This window comes from Cupressus sempervirens, chromosome 6 (genome assembly GCF_028749045.1).
Source record: "Cupressus sempervirens isolate cs-2001-9-10 chromosome 6, ASM2874904v1, whole genome shotgun sequence".
NCBI classification, from domain to species: domain Eukaryota; kingdom Viridiplantae; phylum Streptophyta; class Pinopsida; order Cupressales; family Cupressaceae; genus Cupressus; species Cupressus sempervirens.
Genome location: NC_143123.1, coordinates 513277057 through 513299336, shown reverse-complemented (window position 1 = coordinate 513299336; position 22280 = coordinate 513277057). Strand labels below are relative to the sequence as shown.

At 33.5% G+C, this 22280-nt stretch overlaps 1 protein-coding gene across 1 annotated transcript; it reads right to left on the bottom strand.

The window, feature by feature from the left end:
* Positions 1-9901: 9901 nt before the first annotated feature.
* Positions 9902-13737, bottom strand: LOC149553276 (mitochondrial arginine transporter BAC1-like). Its single transcript, XM_089790310.1, has 6 exons — positions 13618-13737; positions 11199-11268; positions 11007-11113; positions 10648-10881; positions 10454-10552; positions 9902-10036 (listed from the first exon to the last, which is right to left on the bottom strand). Exons 1-6 carry the CDS (start codon positions 13735-13737, stop codon positions 9902-9904), a joined length of 765 nt encoding a protein of 254 aa, XP_089646436.1.
* Positions 13738-22280: the final 8543 nt, after the last annotated feature.

Genomic DNA, 22280 nt, shown 5'->3' with positions numbered 1-22280 from the left:
ACATTGATAATATCCTTTCCTTAGATATCCTTCATATTGTTATACCACAACATGTTGAGGTACCTCGTATTGAGACTTATAATGGTAAGGGAGATCCCATGATTCATGTTAAAACTTTCTAGACTATATGTAGTGATTTTTCTAATGACTGTAGGTTCATGGATAAGTTGTTTCCACATACTATTAGAATATAGCTTTGAAATGGTATTTCTCTCTACCTCCTTATTCTATTGATTCTTTTCAAACTTTTTCTAATTCTTTCATTCAAAAAAATCATAATAATATTGTTCTTCAAGTTTCTTTAACCTATTTGATGCATTGTAAGAAAATTTATAAAGAGAAAGTTATTGATTTTATTGGTAGATTTTAACATATGTATGCTTAGATATCTTATCCTAAGTTGAATTATGATATTCAACACAACTTTGTTTCTAATTTATAGAAAGACATTAGAGATAAGATCCTTCTTACTGAGCATAACTTCTTTTCTCATCTTTGTGCAGTGCTTCACTATTAGCAGTTACAAGTGAGTCAACTTGAGAGCTCTACTCTGATGGCTCCTATTTTTGGTGATAAGAGTGATATTATTGATAATTCAAACAAGTTTTCTAAACCTATGAATTTCATCAAAATTAATTCAACCAATATAGTTTTTGATCAAGTGGCTACTACATCTAAAGTTACGACTACTTATTCCTCTTTGTATCATCCTAATTGTAAGTACACTCAATTGTCTAAACCTTTACTAGAGGTGATGACTAAATTGATTCATGATGGAATTCTTAAAATTCTTCCTATCCATGATATTAACACTAGAAAACCAATTCCTAATTCATTTGATATAAATATTTTTTTGAATACCATCATCAACCTAGTCACGATACTCAAAGATTTTATGCTTTGAATAATTCTATTATGGACCTTATTGGTTCCAATGTTATATCTATTGATGCTCAATTTAATAGTATGAATAAATATGTTGCACCTCCTAATCTAAATTTGCAAATTTATACTAATCCTCTTCCTTCACATTAAAAAATAAAATCATTAATCAACCTTCTTTGTCTGACATTAGTTATGATGATAATATTGAAGAAGCTAATCATGTGGTTAATCATGTTGAGTGTTAACCTCAAGCTCTAATTTCTTCTCCACCTAAACCTAAACAAACACCTCCTATTACATTTAGTTAGTCTAATATGTTTAAGGCATCTAATGGTCCTCTTTACATTACTTCTAGAGATTCTCATATTCCTTCTTATGGTGTTTTGGTTGATGCTTCCTCTATTGTGAATGTGATCACTAAAGAGCATCTTTTTAAAAGACTACTAAATAAAGGTACCTATGGTACAAGTCCTATTTGGATTTAAACATTAATGGTTTTCTTTATTATCCTCAAGGTTCTATCACTCTCTCTATTACTCTTGTAGAAAAGGTTGTTTACACTACCTTTTTTGTTATTCCTACTTCCAATCAATTTCAAGTTAAGATTATAATTCCATGTCTATCCTCCATGCAGGTCATAGCTTCTCCTACTCATAAGTTCATTAAATTTCCCCATAGTGGAGAAATTCTCACCATTAATTATTCTCTTTATAAGCCTTTTTATCCTTGAGATTGTGCTAGGATTGATTCCTATTGTCCATCTCTTCCTAAAAAACCACCTACTAATCTTGATCATCTTTATCACAACTATCAATGTTATAAGATAAAAAAGATTCTTGAGCTTATCCTTCCTAGGGGTCATTCTCCTCCACCTATCTTGCCTACTCCATTTGTCCTTTCCACTTCTAAACCTTTTTTATCTTCTCCATCTATTCCTTTAGCTACTGTGCCTAACCATGTGGTCATTCCTTCTTCAAAACCTATGGTAGTTGATCATAACTATTCTCTTTTATCTCACAAAACTATACATAACCAACATGGTCATTAGCATCACAATAACCATCAAGCTAAAGCATGTTCTCTTCCTTCTCAACCTATGTCTTCCTCTCAACCTACATCTTCATCTCAACCCTTACCGTCCTTTTATCAAACCATGCGTGAGCCTTTGGAGGAAGCTAATTAAGGCAATTATATGAAAATGGATAAACATGATGATTATGTTTATATTTTATAATCTATTAATCTTGATATGGAAGTTACTCTTGATTATGAACATGTTAGTTTTGATGAAGAATTAATTGATATGGATTATGATTTACCTAACATGCTTTCTATATAGCTTACAATCACTTCTAGTGATGAGTATAGTGACTCCCATTAGATTGCTTGTTTGGAATTGGTTGTGATTCCTATTATTTTGGATGTCATTCCTCTCACAAGTCACCATAATTCCCCTAGAATTTAAGATCAAGATGGGGTAAGCATGCAGAATACTTGATGTGGACTTCATTTGGCATGATAGTTTTCATTTTCTTGTGTTGTGTTCTCCCCATGTTGTGCTTTTTGTTATATGTTTTATTTAGATTGTTTTAGATGATCCTTTTTCCTCTATTAGTGTGAGATGATAAAGTAATTGAACCCATTGCATATATTATTATATATCTTTCTCTCTTCTTTTATATGGTATCACATGTTATGGTGTCCCTATGCTATTGTTTGTACTAGTGATCTTGTACTAGTGATCTTGTACAGTCTTCTTAGTTTCTTATGATATGGCATCACTGATTCTTTTTGGTCTCCATATTATTGGCCCAAAAAGAATCTTCTTTGTAACTCTTACATGTCTTTTTAGGTCTATTGTGTTTTAGTTCTATTTCCTTTAGGGAATGATGATATTTCATAGTTGATATAGTACTACATATTATCATATGACCATATTGACCTTAAAGTTAGTAGATCCCTTTGTATTCTCTTATTTTGTTATGTGTCCATTTCCCTTGATATGTACATCTTCTTGGAAGAATCTCGTAGTGGAAATGTTTCTTAGTGGATTCATATATGCTTCTATTTAAGTCATTTATCTTGTTAAGGTATTTGCAATTTCTTTAACATTAAAGCATACACTTCGCTCATCCTTTATTATAGAGTAGCAAATACAGATTTAGAGTATAGCTTGGAGCACTTTAGCCTTGTACGCTTGGTATTATTTCTAAGTTATCTTCAAATATATGCATTTCACTTCATCTTTCTTCCCTTCTCTCTTTCATTTTGTGCATTAGTATTTTCCTTGAACTATTGATAGTTCCTGGGGACTTGGTCTCTTTGGATCTCTCTCTAAACCATTGACTACATGGGAGGCTTGATTCTTGCTTTCAATCCTTCTTTTGACTACTAATAGTCTAGGAAGCCTAATCTTGTTTTTGATCCCTTAAGGAAATGCACATCCTTATCTTGGGTTACTTTTCTATTCTTCTTTTTGGGACATGGATTCCTCTTATAGTAAGATCCTTTGATGGATTGACTAACATGCCACACATACTTTCTAGACCATTCAATTCATCTTTGATGGGTTAACTAGCATGCCATTCACACATTCTAAACCGTTCAATGTCATATCATTTTGATACCTCCCCCCTATTTCTCATTTCTTTCTTTTTTCTTGTATTGTTCTTAGAATATATAGTCCACTGATATAATTGAGAGGGGTAGGGGGTGAATCAGTTATCCAACTAATATCACAATTATCAAACTTTAAAAAACTTAACCATATGAGTAATATAAATTGAAACCACAAAAAGATACTCATACACAATAACACCAGATATGTTAATTAGGGAAACCTTTGATCAGAGGGAAAACCCCAATGGGGATGATACCCATAAGATGATGTACTAATATAAATATTCATTGTTAGAGGATAGATCCTATAAGGAGTCTATTACAACATTCAGTACATATGAATCCTTGTTAAGAGATTCCAACCCTATCAGGAGTTGTGGAAGACAACTGGCCCCACTACTCAAACAACTTCAAGGGAAAGACCAATGAACCCACTATCTAAATGATCATTGTACTATTCCTTGTAGAATAATAGAATGGTATTGTATTGTTCCTTCCTCTTTCTTTGTCCTATCAACCAAACCTCTACTTCTTGTGATCTTGTAACTAGATCATGAATCTTGCATACAATAATTCCTTGGATCACTTACTCACATTCCTCAAGCACTTTTCTTCTTTTCGCACTTTGCACTTCTTGCAACAATAGATACCCATTCCAATCAAGGGAAACATCTTTCCTTTATACCATATCTTCATAATAATTCCTTGAGTCAGCCTTGAAGCTTTCCCAATTAATTAAAATAAGATAATTAATTAATTACAATTATAATAGCATTGTCGGCTCACAGTCTATAGAAAACTTCACATGTGTGATACTAGGGCTTGTGCACTCGTTGATGTCATCAGCTGACTAACCTCTATCACTACCTAACTTTGTATCTCTTCATTACATCTCAGATGTAAGATAGCCAACAAACATCAAGAAATACTTTCCCAATGCTATCTCTGAATTGATCTCTATAAATTAGGTACAACTTTCGTACATCTTCAATGCAGACTCTGTGCACTTGACCACATTATCAAGACACTGTGCCAAACATGTCCATAAATGTGCATCATGTAGAAAATCAAACCATTGTCTATACCATCAAGATCTATGTTTTCTACTTAGCCAAACTTTATAGAAACCATGCTATGTTGACATCAATGACAAACATAGTCATGAATGCAACATGTCAATAATATCCAATGCTCTAGATACCCCCCAAATGTAGTATCATTGGCATTCATGCTAACAATCTCCCCCTTTGTCATTGATGGCAACTATTGGAAATAACTGATTAATTGTGTATTATCTTTAATGTTACACAAAATTTCATATCATTGTCAGTCAATGTATGCCAAACTTTCTTGGGCATTGAAGATAGTTTCCTGTGTCTGTCAAGCATTCCAGAGTTTGCCTAGTTCAAAAGATAGTGTCTACTAAGTTCACTCGAGTGACAGAGGAAAGTTTGCAGAAGTTGAATGTTAACCAAGCTCACTTGACTACCAAAGGAACTTTGTGAATATGCAGTGTTAATCAAGTTATTTGTTTAACATAGGAAAATCACTTTGAGTTAGTATCTACTGAGCAAGGTCAGCTAATGAAGGATTTTCTTATTTTGGCATATTGAGTTCAATTGATTTGTTTGTTGGTTCTAGCCAATTGAGAAGATGAATATTAATTATTCTAAGTTGTATTCAAGCTAACTTGACAATATGTAAGATATAAATATAAAGTCAAGTTAAGGATTAGAAAAAGAAGCATAAGTGGAACATAATTGAAGATTTGATGATGCTTAGAGGAAGTGAATTAGAAGGATAAGTAGAATATCCTTGTTGAGATGCAAATATACATTCAATCAAGAAGGATCAAGTATTCAAGCTAGAATTGAGATCTATAATCAGCAATTTAGTTGCATCAGAAATTAGGTCATCTCATTGTTACTCTCTAACCATTGTAGCAGTGATCTAAATTTCTTAATAGATTTAGCTTAATAGCTATTTGTAAATCCTCTAACAAGGTGGCATTTCTATTGAATTGTCTAAAGACCTCTAACAAGGCCACTCCCAACATGGTGATTAAATCCTCTAACAAGATCATGCCTAACACTGTATTTTGTGACCTTTAATAGGGTTCGCTCTTAACAAGGCTCACTTTAGAAGAGTAAAAATCAGTAACTAGTTGCAATTGGTTGTTTTCCCAAATTGGGTTTCCATGTTAAATATTGATGTCAATTGTATTCATGCTATTTCTTTTATGTTTTTGCAACTAAGTTAAAGTAATATCAACCATAGATAATATCTTAAGATTTTCATGATAAGCATTTTTTGAGTTATTTCAATGTTTGCCAAGTTACAACATTTATTAGTGTAACCTGAGTGCTTGTGTATTTGGTGAGTTATAGCACAGTTTAGTTTACACAAAGTTTGATTTGTATTGACATCTAAGTGATCTAGGATTTATTTTTGTGGTAATTGATTCACCACTCCCCTCTTAGTTACTCTTATATTTCCAACAATTGGTATCAGAGCTTTTGGTGCTTGTAGAGAAGGTTTTAAGGACCAAAGCTAAAGATTAGGATGTCTTATAGAAGAGATATTCCCAAGTTGAACCGAGAAAAATTTGCAGCATAGAAAGGACTTATGAGGTTACATTTGGAAACTATCAATGATTTAGATTGTAAATATCTTGATAGTGAATACAAGACTCCTACTATAACATTATCGGTTGAAGAAATTGTTGAAAAGAAAAATCATAACATCATGATGATTGACATTACTTCTACTCTTAATTATGCTGAATTTGATGAAGTCAAAAGTTGCACTACAAGTTATGATATGTAGACCAAATTGAAATCCATCTATGGACGAGATGATAATGTAAGAAGAGATAAAGCCAAAAGTCTTAGAGGTCAATTCAATCAGATGAAAATGAGAGAAGATGATAACATTGCAAAATATGTTGAGCAAATTGAAGCAATTGTGAGTGCAATCAAAGCATCTATTTCAGACGTTAATGACAAACTAGTTGTAAGAAAGGTACTCAGAACCCTTCTTCCTATCTATGCAATTAAAGTTTTTGTCATTCAAGAAATGAGATGTGATCCAAATAGCAATATAACTTTGGATGCTCTAGTTGGAAGCTTGATAGCTTTTAAGTTGGATAACTACGATAACTATGTCACTAGTTCCAAAGGTATTGAATCTACATTTGAAGCCAAGCTTTTAGTCAAGAAAAAGGATACAAAATCAAAAGAAAATCAATTAGAAAGTGAATAAGAAGAAGAAATTTTAGACAGTGATCTTGAAGTTGTTGAAGCCCTACTTGCAAGGAAATATTCCAAAGACAAAGGAAAGTACAAAGGTAAGATTCCTCTAATCTATTTTTCTTGTGAAGAAGTTGGTCACATTGTTGCAAGGTTCCCAAATAGAGAAGACAAAGATGAAAAGAAAAGCATCAAGTTCAAAGGCAAGAAGGAATTTGAAAACTACAAGGACTACAAGGACGAAGGTAAGAAATCGTATTTTATGGCTAAAGATTCGGATAACAATGAAGATGAAATGGTATATATTGCTATAAAAGATGAATCTGATGATGAAGGAGATAAAATGGCACTTATCTCTCATGTTAGAAAAAATGATACATGGATTATTGATAGTGGTTTCTCACATCATATCAATGGTGATAAAAAAAATTTGAACACATGGAACATTATGGTGGTGGTAGTGTGAGATTTGGAAACAATGAACCTTGTTGCATAAAGGAAAAAGGTTGTATCTCATTAACCAATGAACTTAGATGTAACAATGCCTATTGGGTTAAATGACTAAATCATAATCTAATGAGTGTGGCATAGTTCACTAGTACATTTGAGGTCATTTTTTGACAATTATTGGTTGAAATTTTGACCCAATTTTTGACCAAATCTTGACCAAGTTCGACCAACCCATTGGTCAATAATTTTCTAGTCGAAATGTTGACCAACCCACTGGTTGGTCAAAATTTTGACCAATACATTGCTCAAAACCTTTCAAACATGTTGGCACAAGTTCTGCCAAGCATTGGTCAAATTTTTAACCAATGCTTGGTTGAATACTGTCGAGTATTGGTCAAAATTTTGACCAATGATTGGTCAAAAATAGCCAAGCACTGGTCAAAATTTTGACCAATGCTTGGTAGAAAACTGCCAAGTATTGGTCAAAATTTTGACCAATGATTGGTCAAAAATAATGAAGGGTAGAAAATAGCCAAGTATTGGTCAAAATTTTGACCAATGATTGGTCAAAAATAGCCAAGCATTGGTCAAAATTTCAAGCAATGCTTGGTAGAAAATTACCAAGCATTGGTCAAAATTTCGACCAATGCTTGGTCAAAAAAAATTTTAGGCCCACACTTGTTGAGGTCCACTTCAACAATGGCCCTTCTTGTGAAATTGTTTTCTAAAAGCTTTCTAATGAGATAATGTGTTATGAGCTCTTCATTAGTGGGATGGAACGTGAATCCAGGAGGCAATTGTGCATCACCCATATCATGACTATAACTAAAGTTAAGAGCCTCTATTATTGAATTCTCTTCCCTATTTTCCATAGCAAAGGAAATGAATATGGGTAATAGGGAAGAGAATTCAATAATAGAGGCTCTTAACTTTAGTTACACTCATGATATGGGTGATGCACAACTGCCTCCTAGATCCACATTTCATCCCACTGATGAAGAGCTCATTACACATTATCTCATTAGAAAGGTTTTAGACAACAATTTCACAAGAAGGGCCCTTGCTAAAGTGGACTTCAACAAGTGTGAGCCTCAGGGAGGGTTCAATTCCCTCCTTTATTATTCACTATGTGTATAATCCCACACACCCATTTGATCTCGAATGATGATATGTACCAAATGTTGAGTGTATGTGTTGAATGCTCCAAAACCATCCATTTCATGCCTTCAACTGTATACAATGTCTTTCTAGTTTCTTTCTACTCACATGCCCATTTCATTTCATATGATCATCTAAAAATTGTGTCACTCTAAGCTCTCAATTGTTTGCTCTTGATTGATCATCTCATAATTGTTGAATGAGAGCTTTATGATAAGTTATAGGCATCCATCAAAGCATAAAGGATTTTGTCAGATGGTGTAGATGAAGTAGTAGCATTTGCCTTGGGAGACTTGCTTGCAAAATGGAAGCATAGATAAGTCATGTGAACTGTTTGACAGGATGCCTAAACGTAATGTGGTCATCAAAAGCCATGGTTGCTGGATATGCACAAAATAGATATATTGAGAGAATATATTTGTTTAAGTTGCAACTGCCCTGGTAGACATGCATGCAAAATGTGGAATCATAGGTAAGGCATTTGAACTATTTTATTGATTGCCTCCATGAAATGTCGTCTAATGGCAAGCCAATGTTGTAGGATATGCATATTGATTTGTTGAATATATCCAGATGATGTAGTGACATTCTTGTTACTGCAACCAATGCCACATATGTATAAAATTGGGATTCCAACTCTTGTTGAGGTTGTAAATTATGTTGAACATAGTCTCAAGCCATAATAGTTTTCTATCTACCAAAATTAGAAAGAGAATCATACAAACTTGTGCGAGCTCTTTGTATTTTCTTTGATATGATATTCAAGAAAAGGATGAGAAACAAAACTCTAAATAAGCAGGCAAGCTCTCCATGTGCTCTACACCCCACAAGTAAATCTACTCTAATAAAAGAGGCAATCAAAAACCAGTTCACTTTGCATTTGTAACCTTGGGCAGGCTCTTAGCAACATGCTCGCATTGAACCTTTGATGTAAAGGAGAAATAGACAAGCTCATAACCCTTAGGAAGGCTTTCTTAGATAAGAAGTTTCTGAGCAGACACAAATCCTCAATAATAATGCTGTTGCGATTTTCTTGTTTAAATCCAAACAAAGTTGTATTATCTTGGGCAGAGGAGACTATTGTTGTTTTTGGTTAAGGATGCTTTAGGTCAGTAGAATCACATGCAAACTAGATGTGACATTTCAATAAGAAAGTTGTAATAAGAGCTAGGAGCGTGCCTAGTGATTAAGGCTCGAGACTAGACACTGCATGAAGCATTTATAGGCATTTGAGTCTGAAGTGTCACCAGCACAAAATCAAACTAAAAAGGAAACTTGGCAAATAAAACTAAATAAAAATAGTCCTCTTGAGTAAATATCAACATTGTATGAACAATACCATTACAGTGCACTATACTTGGTACAAATATATTGTTAGCTGAGTCCCATGACATAATGCCAGTTCCTAGGTATGTCAATATGCCTACTTATCCAGGTATATCATTTTCTTATGGATAAAGGACAATCTACTGACAAAAGAAAAGACCACTTTTTACAAATTCACATAGGTATATACCCATTCATCTCTAAAGGTAATGCTCTTACTGCCGTTTCACCCCCAATAAATTTGTTGTAAGTTCCCAAGTGACGATAGTTGTAGCATTAGCAGGGAAAGCTCTCACCAATGTAGGCCCCAAGCCAACATATAATCCTCTAAAACTGAGTTCTCTATAAATCTACCAAACATAGAATTGGGAAATGGTTTCATGTTCATTAATATGAGCACTTATTGCTTTTAAATTCATCTATTGGTTATCTAAGACTACTTAGTAGAATAGATCCTAGACAAAAAGACAGAAGCTAAGTCCTCTGGTATTTGAATATTTAAATTTTAATCTTTTAATTAGAACATTCTATATACCCACTATAAAATAAGCATGCATAATTTTTTTTATCCAGAACACAAGAAAACATGCAAATAAATGAATTAACCCAATTCAATAATCCAACCATCAATCCCAATAGATATCCTAATTGTTGTGATAAGAATCCAACAGCTTTGTAAAAGCCTAGTCAAAATCTTTATTAAAAATTAATTTTTAAAAAAAAATTCTAGAGTAGAGTCCATTTAAAAATGAAATTTTATGTCCTACCATCCTGATTGTGTGTATAGGATTTCTGTTGGCATTAATATTTGGAGTTGTTTGAATATGGGTTTTTGCAACATCGAGAGGCAAAACAGCTGACCAAAACTGCAAAGCAAATTACAAGTTTTGTTGCACACATTTGATCTGCAAAAACTGAGTTTAAATACTTAAATTGAAATTCCAACATTAAGGTTACATACCTCAATTCCTGCAAGCCCACCAAAGACAACTCCAACTCCTGCTTCTATAAAAACTTTAGAAGAATAGTTGACAAATTGAGAAGACTGGGAATTCATTTGGGGATTCACCTTATCATGCATACTAATAAGTGAAATCATATGATAATGATTCAATTCATAAGTACTGAAGAAAATTGTGTTTCCAATTGATTCCCTAAAAAATGTAGTTAGGCCACCATGAAAAAAACCTTGTACCTGGAAAATTATGCACCAATGAAACAATCAAACAGTATCTTGTATAATGAAGGATACAACGTGAAGCATTTATATTGCATGTCTACAACTACATACCAAATAGTAACAAAAATTTAACACCTTACCCTTTCATTTCTAAGAGTTTGCAGTTCACAGTCCAGAGGCCCAGCATATATCTGCTGATGCTTTTTCAGTTGCCTATTGTCATTCTCCTGAACTTGCAATCTACATTGCAAAACAACAAATAGTCAATGGTATGGAGTCTAGAGTTCAATTTATATACATACAATAGATACAAAGTCTAGTTCTTGTTAACCTTATCAACTCTACTAGGCACAGTACAAAACTTATTAATGCTCCACCAAAAGCTGTAGAAGGAACAACAATCTAAAGTTTGGGCTTGTCACTGCTAGGATCTCCTCCCTTTCCAAAGAACCACCATGCCAAATATGATTGCATCAAGACTGTAGACATAAACTACACACTACAAAGAGGAAAAAGTACATCAAACAGTCGCCAATATGCCTATGAATATGCCTATGAAGATAAATCAATATGCCTACTTATCCAGGTATATCATTTTCTTATAGATAAAGGAAAATCTATTGAAAAAGGAAAAGACCACTTTTTACAAATTCACACAGGTATAAACCCATTCATTGTGGGAAAGTAGAAAGCAAATCTAAAGTACTAGTGATGCAAACAAAAGTATCTAGCATCCAATCAGGCAATTCACCTTGAACATCCGTCCAATTTTCTCAACGCACTCCATAACAAGTTGTTGGTGTGCTAAAACTTTTCTACTCTTCATAATTCTTACAATTGACACATCAATTGCATAATGTCTATCTTTATCCACATCCTCAATCACCTTTTTTTCCTCATCCACTGGTTAAGCATTGGCCCTACATCAGAGATTTTGGTGCTTGATCACGAGATTGAGAAGCGTGAAGACAAGAACAATGAGACCGCAAGGTTCTCAAGGTTAAGAACTCACCACTTGCTAAATAAAGGAAGCACCTTGCAATCTAGCAACCCACGTGAAGTACCCAATTAAGAGGAGCCTACTAGAGAGTTGGTCAGCACATTCTTTTTCATTGTTGAGATATTTTAGAAACCCAGAACCCCAAATAGCAAAATAAAACAAACAAATTCAAGACAATTTAAGCTTTACCCAATAATAATATCCCAGGAGTCCAAGAACAACATTTGACTACAAGGGTGGTGACGAGAAGTGTGGGGTAGCATCCCTTAAGACCATATAAATTCTTCTATAGTTCATGTTTTGAATGCCATAAAAACATAGAATTAACATTAGAATCCATGGTTTGAATAATATAAAGTCTTAGAATCAATACAATATCCATGGTTTGATTGCTATGAAAACTTAGGACTATTACTAAATTTCATGCTTTGAATGCAATAAAGACTCAAAGTAGTCATATAATATTTTGTAACTCAACAAATTAAATGCGTTGCAGTAATTACCAGTTGTGATGTAGCAAGATGTGCATGAACCTACAATGTTCATCATACCAATGGCAATCATCTCTTCATTGCCATCAATATTGTAGTTCTTGAACAGTGCAAAATTTCTGCCAACTGCTATTCCTTCTTGTACGGGACTCACTTAAATCAGCCAGAGGTAATAAATTACTAGCCAATGAACATAATTCAAGGGATTAGCTCTTACAGTGAGTGTGATGATGCCAATTATTAGTCCTGCCTTCACAAGGGTCTTTAAATATTTGGCCTCGAAAATAAAGAATTTAGTGGTCAATGGGTTCAAACCACTTTTTAAGTCACCAACTTTTTTCAAGCCACCCAGAAAAACATTAGCAAAAGAAACATGCATTTTAGGACCAGAAAATCATGTTTAGAATAGCAATTAGACATAATATCAAACAAATTGTTCCATACCTATCATTTTTCAAACTCGCTAAATAACTAGTATCTTTTGGGTAGTGATACTGAACATGTATAGATCATAATAATAAGTGATTTGATAAGTGATCATTCTACCATACTTAGACGTGAGTGAATTGAACACATTGTGTAGAAATGAATACAAGATAGTATAGAATAGTTGGTGATAGAAACTCATACAATCTTGACCCCATGTTTATCAGCATGTGTAGCAAAAACCAACACGCTACTAAGAATTACAGATGTAAGAGGAGTAGCTTCTGATATCCAAAAGAGCTTAGGATTTTTCTTACTCTGTTAGATCAACCCACAAGAATGAAAAAATAGATCAACACCATATCAAACATCAGTCATTCCATGTTGTTTCTTCTTGTCGTTATGAAGGCTAGGTATTATATGGATAGAAAAATGAAAGATAATCATGAAGTTATGTTATAATACTAACAATTTGATGAGTGATGAGTAGAAAAGAGAGAAAGCATATTCCAAGCACTATGGTCTCCCACCTCCACTGCACATCGATACAATTACAAGAAGACAATAACAATAAGTTGGCAATATACTTTATTCAAGAATGAATTCTTTACTCTAGATGTATTCAAATCATGAGGTTGTTGATTCATTGCATATAAACATACCTTGTGAGTTTGTCCCCATATTGATCTCATGGAAAATGCTATGTCTATCTCTGTAGTAAAATTTTGAAGACCAAGAATGCCTTAGTAAGGGTGTTGGTTCACCACGTTCTTTAGTAGAGACATTAAATGATAGACACAAAGAACATTCTCAGAAAGCAACTAAATACCATACAGGAAAATTTCTGGCAATAGAAGAAGAGAACAAGATGCTAAAAGATGCTCTCTCAAAGAAAAACGGTGAGCTTAAGGCTTTTAGAGTCATTTGTGCTAGAACAGCTACCAAACTCTCCATTGTTAACCAATAGTTGGAATCTTTGAGGCGAAGGCAAGGAAAACTTGCACTTGAGTTGCATTTGGAAGGATCAAGAAATGAAAGCACAAGCAATCCACCAAGCTTGTCTTCCATTTTTGATGATAGGAATGATGGTGACCCTAGTGCAGAGTCATGGGCTTCAGCACTGATTGCAGAGCTAGATCATATCAAAATAGAAAAGGTCATTGGCAAAGTTAAGAAGCTCAGTAATGTGTCCAAGGTAGATTTGATGGATGATTTCCTTGAGATGGAGAGATTGGCTTCCATGGATTCAATTGGATTGGATCAGGTGAAGTAGGAAATTTAGATGAAATAACTAACAAGAATGTTTCAAGAAGTTTTGTTATTTCATCTAATCAAGAAGATAGAGCTTTCTTAGAAGAAGCTCTTGCACAAAAAGAATCAAAGCTTCAAACTGTCAATCAGGAATGCTCTGAGTTGTTAAAAAAAATGAACCATTTACAAGAAAATCTAATTATTCTGCAAGCTAGAAACACTTGGAATGAATCTGCCCTAGTTAGTCTCAACGAAAAGCATGGTATGATCCTTTTTGTTGATGTTGAGGGTGTAGACCTACACAAAATACTAGATGAGGTCAAATATGCCATGGCAATAGATGCTAAAAGTACTAGAGATTCTCAGACACATATCTGGTCTTCTACAAAAGCTAACTTCACTTCTCATTCTGATACTGGGATTAGAATTAGTTCTATTGATGTAGAGTTTGCAACTGCTATTGTCAGCATCATTAATTTCTTACAATCTATAGCCCAAGACCCTGAAAAGACTCAAAAATTTAAATCATCAGATATTGATAAACTAGTTTTTAGAATTCAGGAGTTTTCTTAGTTAGTGGATTACTTTTTGTAGTGCAAAGAAAACATTACAGAGTTAATTGTTGAACTGATATCTTTGTTATCTCAATTTAGGAAAATGTTTGCTCTTGGTTTCAGTGAAATCTTCCAAAATGAAGCCACAAATTTTGGCAACCAATTTTCCAACCTGATGTAGTCTAGTTTTCTTCATAATTCGATTAGTATAGATGATTTCACAAGACAAGAAAGTGCTCAGGATCTTTCAGGAGAAGAAAAGGCTAATAGCCTACGCTTTCAACTAGCTGGTGGCAATTTATACATAATTAGGAAGCTTAATAGCATTCAAGTAGAAAAAACATCTTTGGAATTTGAGTTGAAGGCCCAGGTAAGCAGAATTGGAGAGTTAGAAGAGGGGCTCATGTGCTTCAAGAGTGAGAATGCAAATCTAGAAATAGTCTTGGTTGCAACCAAAGAGGATCTTAGACACACACAGTATCAGATTATTGAGTTAAAAGAGGAGCTCATATGTCTCAAGAGTGAGGATGCTAATCTAGAAGGAGTCTTCACTGTAACAAAAGAGAAGCTTGATCACACCCAGCATCAAGTTACAGAGTTGGAGGAACAACTTATGCATTTGAAGAGTGACAATGCTAATCTAAAAGGTAGTCCTAGCTGCAACTATAGAGAAACTTGAACACACAGAAAGTCAACTTACTAAATCGAAACAAATGCTGGAAAACTTGCAAATGCAACTTGAATCTGCTAAGGAATCAAAGCAATTATTAGAGAATGAACTAGCAGCCATGATTTCACATAAATCAGATATTAAATCTCAATTCAAGGCAATAGAAACTAAGATGAAAGGGTTGTCTAAAAAAGTGGATGCTTTGGAGCTAGAGCTTCAGGAGGAGCGCATGCAATGAAAAGATGCCATTACCAAGTGCAAGGTTTTAGAGGAGCAATTACAAAGGTTTTTGAGATGATTCAATCCTATTTCAAATATACCAAATTGATGTATATTTTAATTTCCTAAGATATGTTGAATTCTATCTAATTTTTTTTATAACTTCTTCGGCGTGCATGTATTCAGTTTCAAACCTAGGGTTTCTGAACTAATGTGAAGATGTTTAATTGGATACCAGGAAGGAACAATTTTTTGAGTATTCCTAAATTTTTGTATCAGAGGAATAAATTAGAAAGAGACTGGTATTAACCAGCCTGCTTGGAACCCCTCATATTTAATCTATGTTCTTTTCTTATTTGCTAAATATACAAATCAAAAGTATGCATATATTACTAATTTGTGCTTTCTTTCTATTTATTCTCCATGCTAACCAATGTAAAGTTCATGGTTGAAGTACATTGACATTTTCTATTTTATCATCAGAATGAGATTTAAACAATAAGATTTAGCATTAAGATCTGTTTGGCATGAAGCCATGTTTTCCTATCTTGTTTATGTAGAAGCAGATTCCACGATAATAAATGTCCAAGAATGTATCATGAATAATTGACATGACTTAAATACAAGTAAGTCTACCAGATCTTCACAATCCATGCTAAATGCTGATTTGTTTTTGGGATAAATTGTGTGACAGTTTTTAGCATCAACGTTTTGGATCATACTACATGATCCATCATCAGGATACAGGAGAGTAAGATTGATAGATCACGTAGGATGATCCAAAACATTGATGCTAAAAATTGTCACAAAATCGATCCAAGAAACAAATTAACATTTGAGTATAGTTGCCTCAAAATGATGCAAAACTATCCAAAAGGGACTATATACACTGAGAAAAATATGGTAGTTTTGTGATATGGATATCTAATACAAATAGCTTTCTCTCCTTTTAATACAGAGAGATAGATCTATAAGGGAAACCACATGCTTCAATTGAGCATGAAGGATTCCACACACTTAAATTAACCTAAAGGATTTGGATGTTGGTGATTTCATTTAGTTCATGGTTATCTTGGAGATTAAAAATTAAAAATCATTTATGGATTAGTGAAGAAATGAGCACGAATATGCATACTAATTTGAATAGAGACCTTTTTGGCTCACGAAGAGGTTCTTAATCCTTCATCCTTTTTTTCTACTTAAGAATGTTTTTGGTTAGAGTAAATTATATGTGCAAATGCATTTTTAATCATAGCTTTTTCCTATCACTTATTCTACCAAAATGTTTCCTTGGAACAGTATTTTTTGATGAGCCACAAGAAAATTTGAGGTTCCATATAGCCATTACAAATCAAATTCTTAGGATACAATAAATTCATCCCATATTCGTGGCTTAAACAAGCATTTTTGAAATGAGTTGTATTAGAATATATGGTAATTCATGAAACAACTGCATTTGGAGAGTGTTTGAAAATACAAGCAACTGCACATAAGTTGAAACCCTAGTAAAAGGAGAATGGAGAAATACCAATTTGGCACCAGCCGAGCAATGTCACAAATTTAGACCTCTTCTCCAATCTATCGTTGTCTACTTCTTGTGCCATTTGTAGCCAACAATGCTCACATTATTAGAAAGGGCATTGTGGTGCATGACTCGGCCAAACAAAATAGAAAGCAATGACTCGTGGCTTGCTGCCTAGCTACAAACCAACTTACACTTCACCTAGGTGCTCACTCATGTGGTAAGCAGGTCTGTGGCAAGCCCTTGCCAGTGGCAAAGCTCAAGGAATCCTAGCAATCAGCATAAATCGGTTCGTGAGGATATGCATTACCAGTGAATGAATGAAATTTTTCTTTTTAACTTGTGAATGAATGAAACTTTTTCTTTTTTCTTGTTATAACATTGAGTTGGTTGAAATTCAACTTAAGAATACATAGGTTGGTCAAAATTTTGACCAAATCGGCCACAAAATTTTTATTTTCGACCAACGCGAGAATGAAAAGAAAAAAAAATGAAGGAATTATAGCTTTGGTCAAAAATTTTGGTAGAAAAACAAGTGCAAATGTACTAGTGGTTGAATAACATTGGATTCAAGGGAGAATTTATGAATGGGAAGGCTAAACTACTGGATGGTAAAGGAAATCTGGTTGGATCTGACAAACAAACAAAAGATAATCTATTTTATCTTGATCTCAGTGAGTTCATGTTTCATTGCTCAAATAGAAGAAAGCTACTTATGGCAGAAAAGATTATGTCATGTAAACATTGATAATCTAGTCAAGATAAGAAAAAAAGAAGAGTAAGAGGTATTCCAACCTTGAGGAAACCTAATATGGGTCTATGCAAAAATTGTCAAATTGGTAAGATGGGAAAAACTAGTTTCAAAAGCAAGAACTATCATTCTGAAGAAGTCTTAGAGCTTGTTTATACAAACTTATGTGGACCTATTGGAATAGAGAGTTACAGTAGAGATAATTTTTTCATTCTTTTTTTTGATGATTATTCTAGAATGATGACTATAATGTATCTAAAACATAAATCTGAAGCTTTTCAAAAATTTAAGTTGTATCTGGTAAGAGTAGAGAAAGAAATTGGAAAGAAGCTGAAATGTTTGAGATCAGACAAAGGTGGTGAATTCATTTCCAATGATTTTAATGAATTTTGCATTAAAAAAAGAATTAAGAGATAGGTATTAGCCCCTAGTACACCTCAGCAAAATGGTATAGCTAAAAGAAGAAATAGATTCATCATGGATTGTGCAAGAACATTGATGATAGAAAAGAATGTTTCAATCAAATACTGGAAGGAAGCAATCAATACTGTAGTGCATACCATAAATAGAGTACAATAGAAGAAAGACTCAAATCAAACTCCTTATGAACTATGGTATGGCTACAAACCTAATGTAAGTTACTCGAAAGTATTTGGCGGCAAATGTTATATCTTGAAGGAATCTAGGAAAGGTAAATTTGATGTCAACGGTGATGAAAGCATATTCCTAGGATACTCCTTTAGGAGTAAAGCATACAAATGTTTGAATTTGTTTACTCATAATACCATAGAAAGTGCATGTGTGAGAATTGATGAGTTTGAAGAAAAGAGTGAAGAAGAGAGAAACAAAGAACTTGAGGATTGCAGAAGATTTATTTACTATGAACCTGATACTTTTTCAAATCTATTTGGAAGTTAGGAGGGCTCACCTCTTGAGTCCCCAAAATCTCCAAAAGCTATTGAGTTGCAATTAGTGATCAATACAACTCAAGTCATAGTTAAAAGCTACCGAGCTATTGCTAGAGAAGACTAATTCTGATGGACCCAAGTAACAGACAATGGGACCCAAGCTTAATATAGAAGATCATGAAGAAGTTAGTTGAAAAAACTCCAAATCCAAAGTACTTATGTTAGCAAGATATTTCAGAAGGCATCATGCATCTGATCAGATCATTGGAGACAAGTTAGATAGAACAATGACAAGAAACAAATTGAAAGGTATTCAGAAACAAGATAAATGAAGATGGAGAAGTTTCCAGAAATAAGAAAGGTTAGTATGTAAAGGTTATTCTTAAGAAGAAGGTATTGATTATAGTGAAACTTTTTCTTTTGTTGCAATATTAGATGGTGTTAGAACTTTACTAGCATATGTAGCTCAAAGAGGATTTAAACTTTATCAAATGGATGTAAAATCTGCATTCTTGAGTGAAATTCTTGATGAGGAAGTCTACATTGAACAATCTAAAGGTTTTGTAGATCCCAAAAAAAGAGATATGGTCTAAAATTTACACAAAGCATTATATGGTCTCAAGAAAGCTCCCAAAGTTTGGTGTGAAAGACTTCATAACTATTTGATAAAGATTGATTTTCAAAGAACAAATGACAATAGTAGTCTATATATCAAAGAAGGACCAGACAAGAAGATTGTGTTAGTAAATATATTTGTGGATGACATTTTATTTACAGGAAATCATGACTTGAGCAAGGAATTTTTAGAAGAAATGAGTAAAGAATTTGAGATGTCTATGTTTGGAGAGATAAAATTCTTTGTTGGATTGTAGATCCAGCAGAAGAAAGATGGTATCTACATTACCTCATCTAAATATATCAAGAAGATACTAAAGAATTTTGGAATGGAAGATTCAAGACCAGTTGGAACTCCTATGTCTACTAGAAATAAACTTTCCAAAAATGATGATTCCAAGGAAGTAAATCAAACCTAATATAGATCAATAATTGGAAAATTGCAATATGTAGTGCATACAAGGCCTAATATTGCATTAGTAGTTGGTATGGTGGCAAGATTCTTAGCAAATCCCAAAGAAAATCACATGATTGCAATCAAAAGAATCGTGAGATATTTGAAAGGTACTGAAGACTATGGTTTATGGTACAAAAAAGAAGACAATTTGGATTTGAAAGAATTCACAAATCTTGATTGGGTAGGAAGTGTTGATGACAGAAAGAGCACCAATGGTGGAGCATTCTTTCTTGGTAAACGACTAATGTCTTGGACAAGCAAGAAGTCGAATTGTATTTCTCAATACACAGCAGAGGTAGAATATGTGGTAACAACAGTTAATTGTTCTAATATTGTTTGGTTCAAGCAACCATTGGTAGGCATGAAGATAGAGATCAAGGATCTAGTGCTTATATACTATGATAACACCAATGTAATTAATATATCAAAGAATCCAGTAATGCATAACAAAAAAACACATTGCTACAAAATAGATTTTTTGAGAGAATTGGTACAAGATAAAGAGGTAAGATTGGAATATGTGAATATTAAAGAATAAATTGCAGACATATTCACTAAGCCATTACCTAAGGATGCATTTCTATATCTAAGAGGTAAGTTAGGGGTCATTCCCCTATCTGAAGCTCATTAAATGAAGTTTAGTGATGCATGAACCAAAGCATGTTGAAGATCAGTCAATTTATGCAGTATTGACAAAGGCATATTACAAATGAATTAGTACTTAAGATACATTTATATGCACTGAATATTTTTTTTGGCATGAGATGTCAAAGAGGGAGAGTTTGGCTGCTATATCAAAAGAAATTTTGTTTGGAGATGTTAATGAGGATGAACTTGGTTTGATATCAAATGTAGAGGTTTTCTATCAGAAGAAAATACTGAAGGTGGAGGGAGTTCACATTGATAGAGGAAGTTGAGTTCTCATGGATGAGAATTAGAATGAAACTAAGGAGATACTCATTTTATTTTTTCTCTAAAATTTCATTGTATTATGACATGTTGTGTTGCCATCAATGCTAAAGAGGGAGAGTGTTGGAAACAATTGATTAATTGTCTATTGTCTTTGATGTTACACAAAATGTCATATCATTGTCAATTAGCGTATGTTGATATCTCTTAGGCATTGAAGACAGTTTTATGTGTCTACTGAGCATTCCAGCGTTCACCTAGTTTAGAAGACAGTGTCTACCGAGTTCACTTGGGTGACAAAGGAAAGTTTGCAGAAGTTGAGTGTTAACCAAGCTCACTCGATGAATGAAGGAAATGTTGGATGCAACCAGTGTTAACCGAGATCACTTGGTTACCAAAGGAACTTTGTGAATATGAAATATTAACTGAGTTACTTGGTTAACATAGGAAAATCACTTTGAATTAGTATCTACCAAGTAGGGTCAACTAATGAAGGATTTTCTTATTTTGGCATATTGAGTTCAATTGATTTGTTTGTTGGTTCTACCCAACTGAGAAGATGAATATTAATTATTCTAAGTTGTATTCAAGTTGACTTGACAATGTGTAAGATATAAATATAAGGTCAAATTAAGGATTAGAAATAGAAGTATAAGTGGAACATAATTGAAGATTTGATGATGCTTAGAGGAAGCGAAATAGAAGGATAAGCAGAATATCCTTGTTGAGATGCAAAGATACATTCGATCAGAAAGGATCAAGTATTCAAGCTAGAACTGAGATCTATAATCAATTGCATCATAAATTAGGTCATCTCATTGTTACTCTCCAACCATTGTAGCAGTGATCTAAATCTCTTAACAGAATTGGCTTAACAACTATTTGTAAATCCTCTAATAAGGTGGCATTTCTATTGAATTGTCTAAAGATCTCTAATAAGGCCACTCCTAATAGGGTGATTAAATCCTCTAACAATATCACACCTAATAGTTTGTTTTGTAACCTTTAATAGGGTTGGATCCTAATAAGGCTCACTTCAAAAGAGTGAAAATTAATAACTAGTTGCAATTGGTGATTTTTTCCAAATTAGGTTTCCACGTTAAATCTTGGTGTCAATTGTGTTCATGGAATTTATTTTATGTTTTTGCAACTAGGTTAAATTAAGATCAACCACAAATAATATCTTAAAATTTTCATGATGAGCATTTACCGAGTTATTTCAGTGTTTACCGAGTTACAACATTTGTTAGTGTAAACTGAGTGCCTGTGTATTTGCCAAGTTATAACAAAGTTTAGTTTATATAGAATTTGATTTGTATTGACATCTAAGGGATCTAAATTTTATTTTTGTGGTAACTGATTCACCCCTCCACTCTTAGTTACTCCTCTTATATTTCCAACATGCAACATAGATGAAAAAATATCTAAGTTCCAAGAATACCGAGTAATACTATGTTGTTACTTTTGTTCTCATCTTTTGAAATCCTCTCCATCAAGAAAGTCTAAAATCCTCTAGATTTTGAGATCAGCATTAGCTATCCACACACTAAAAAGAATCTCAAACACACCAGATGCACATAGGTGCATACTCCTTCTTAAACATCAATTGTTTACTTCACACTAAATAATTCACAATACATC

Bases quoted from the DNA above. Each gene is read 5' to 3' on its own strand.
- LOC149553276 (XM_089790310.1), bottom strand. From the start codon at position 13,737: ATGGAGAGTTTGGTAGCTGTTCTAGCACAAATGACTCTAAAAGCCTTA. The intron at 11,269-13,617 runs GTATGGTATTTA...CCCAAACTTTAG, and splicing joins CTATTGCCAGAAATTTTCCT to ATTGTTGTTCCTTCTACAGC. The intron at 10,553-10,647 runs GTATGTAACCTT...TTTGCTTTGCAG, and splicing joins GTGGGCTTGCAGGAATTGAG to TTTTGGTCAGCTGTTTTGCC.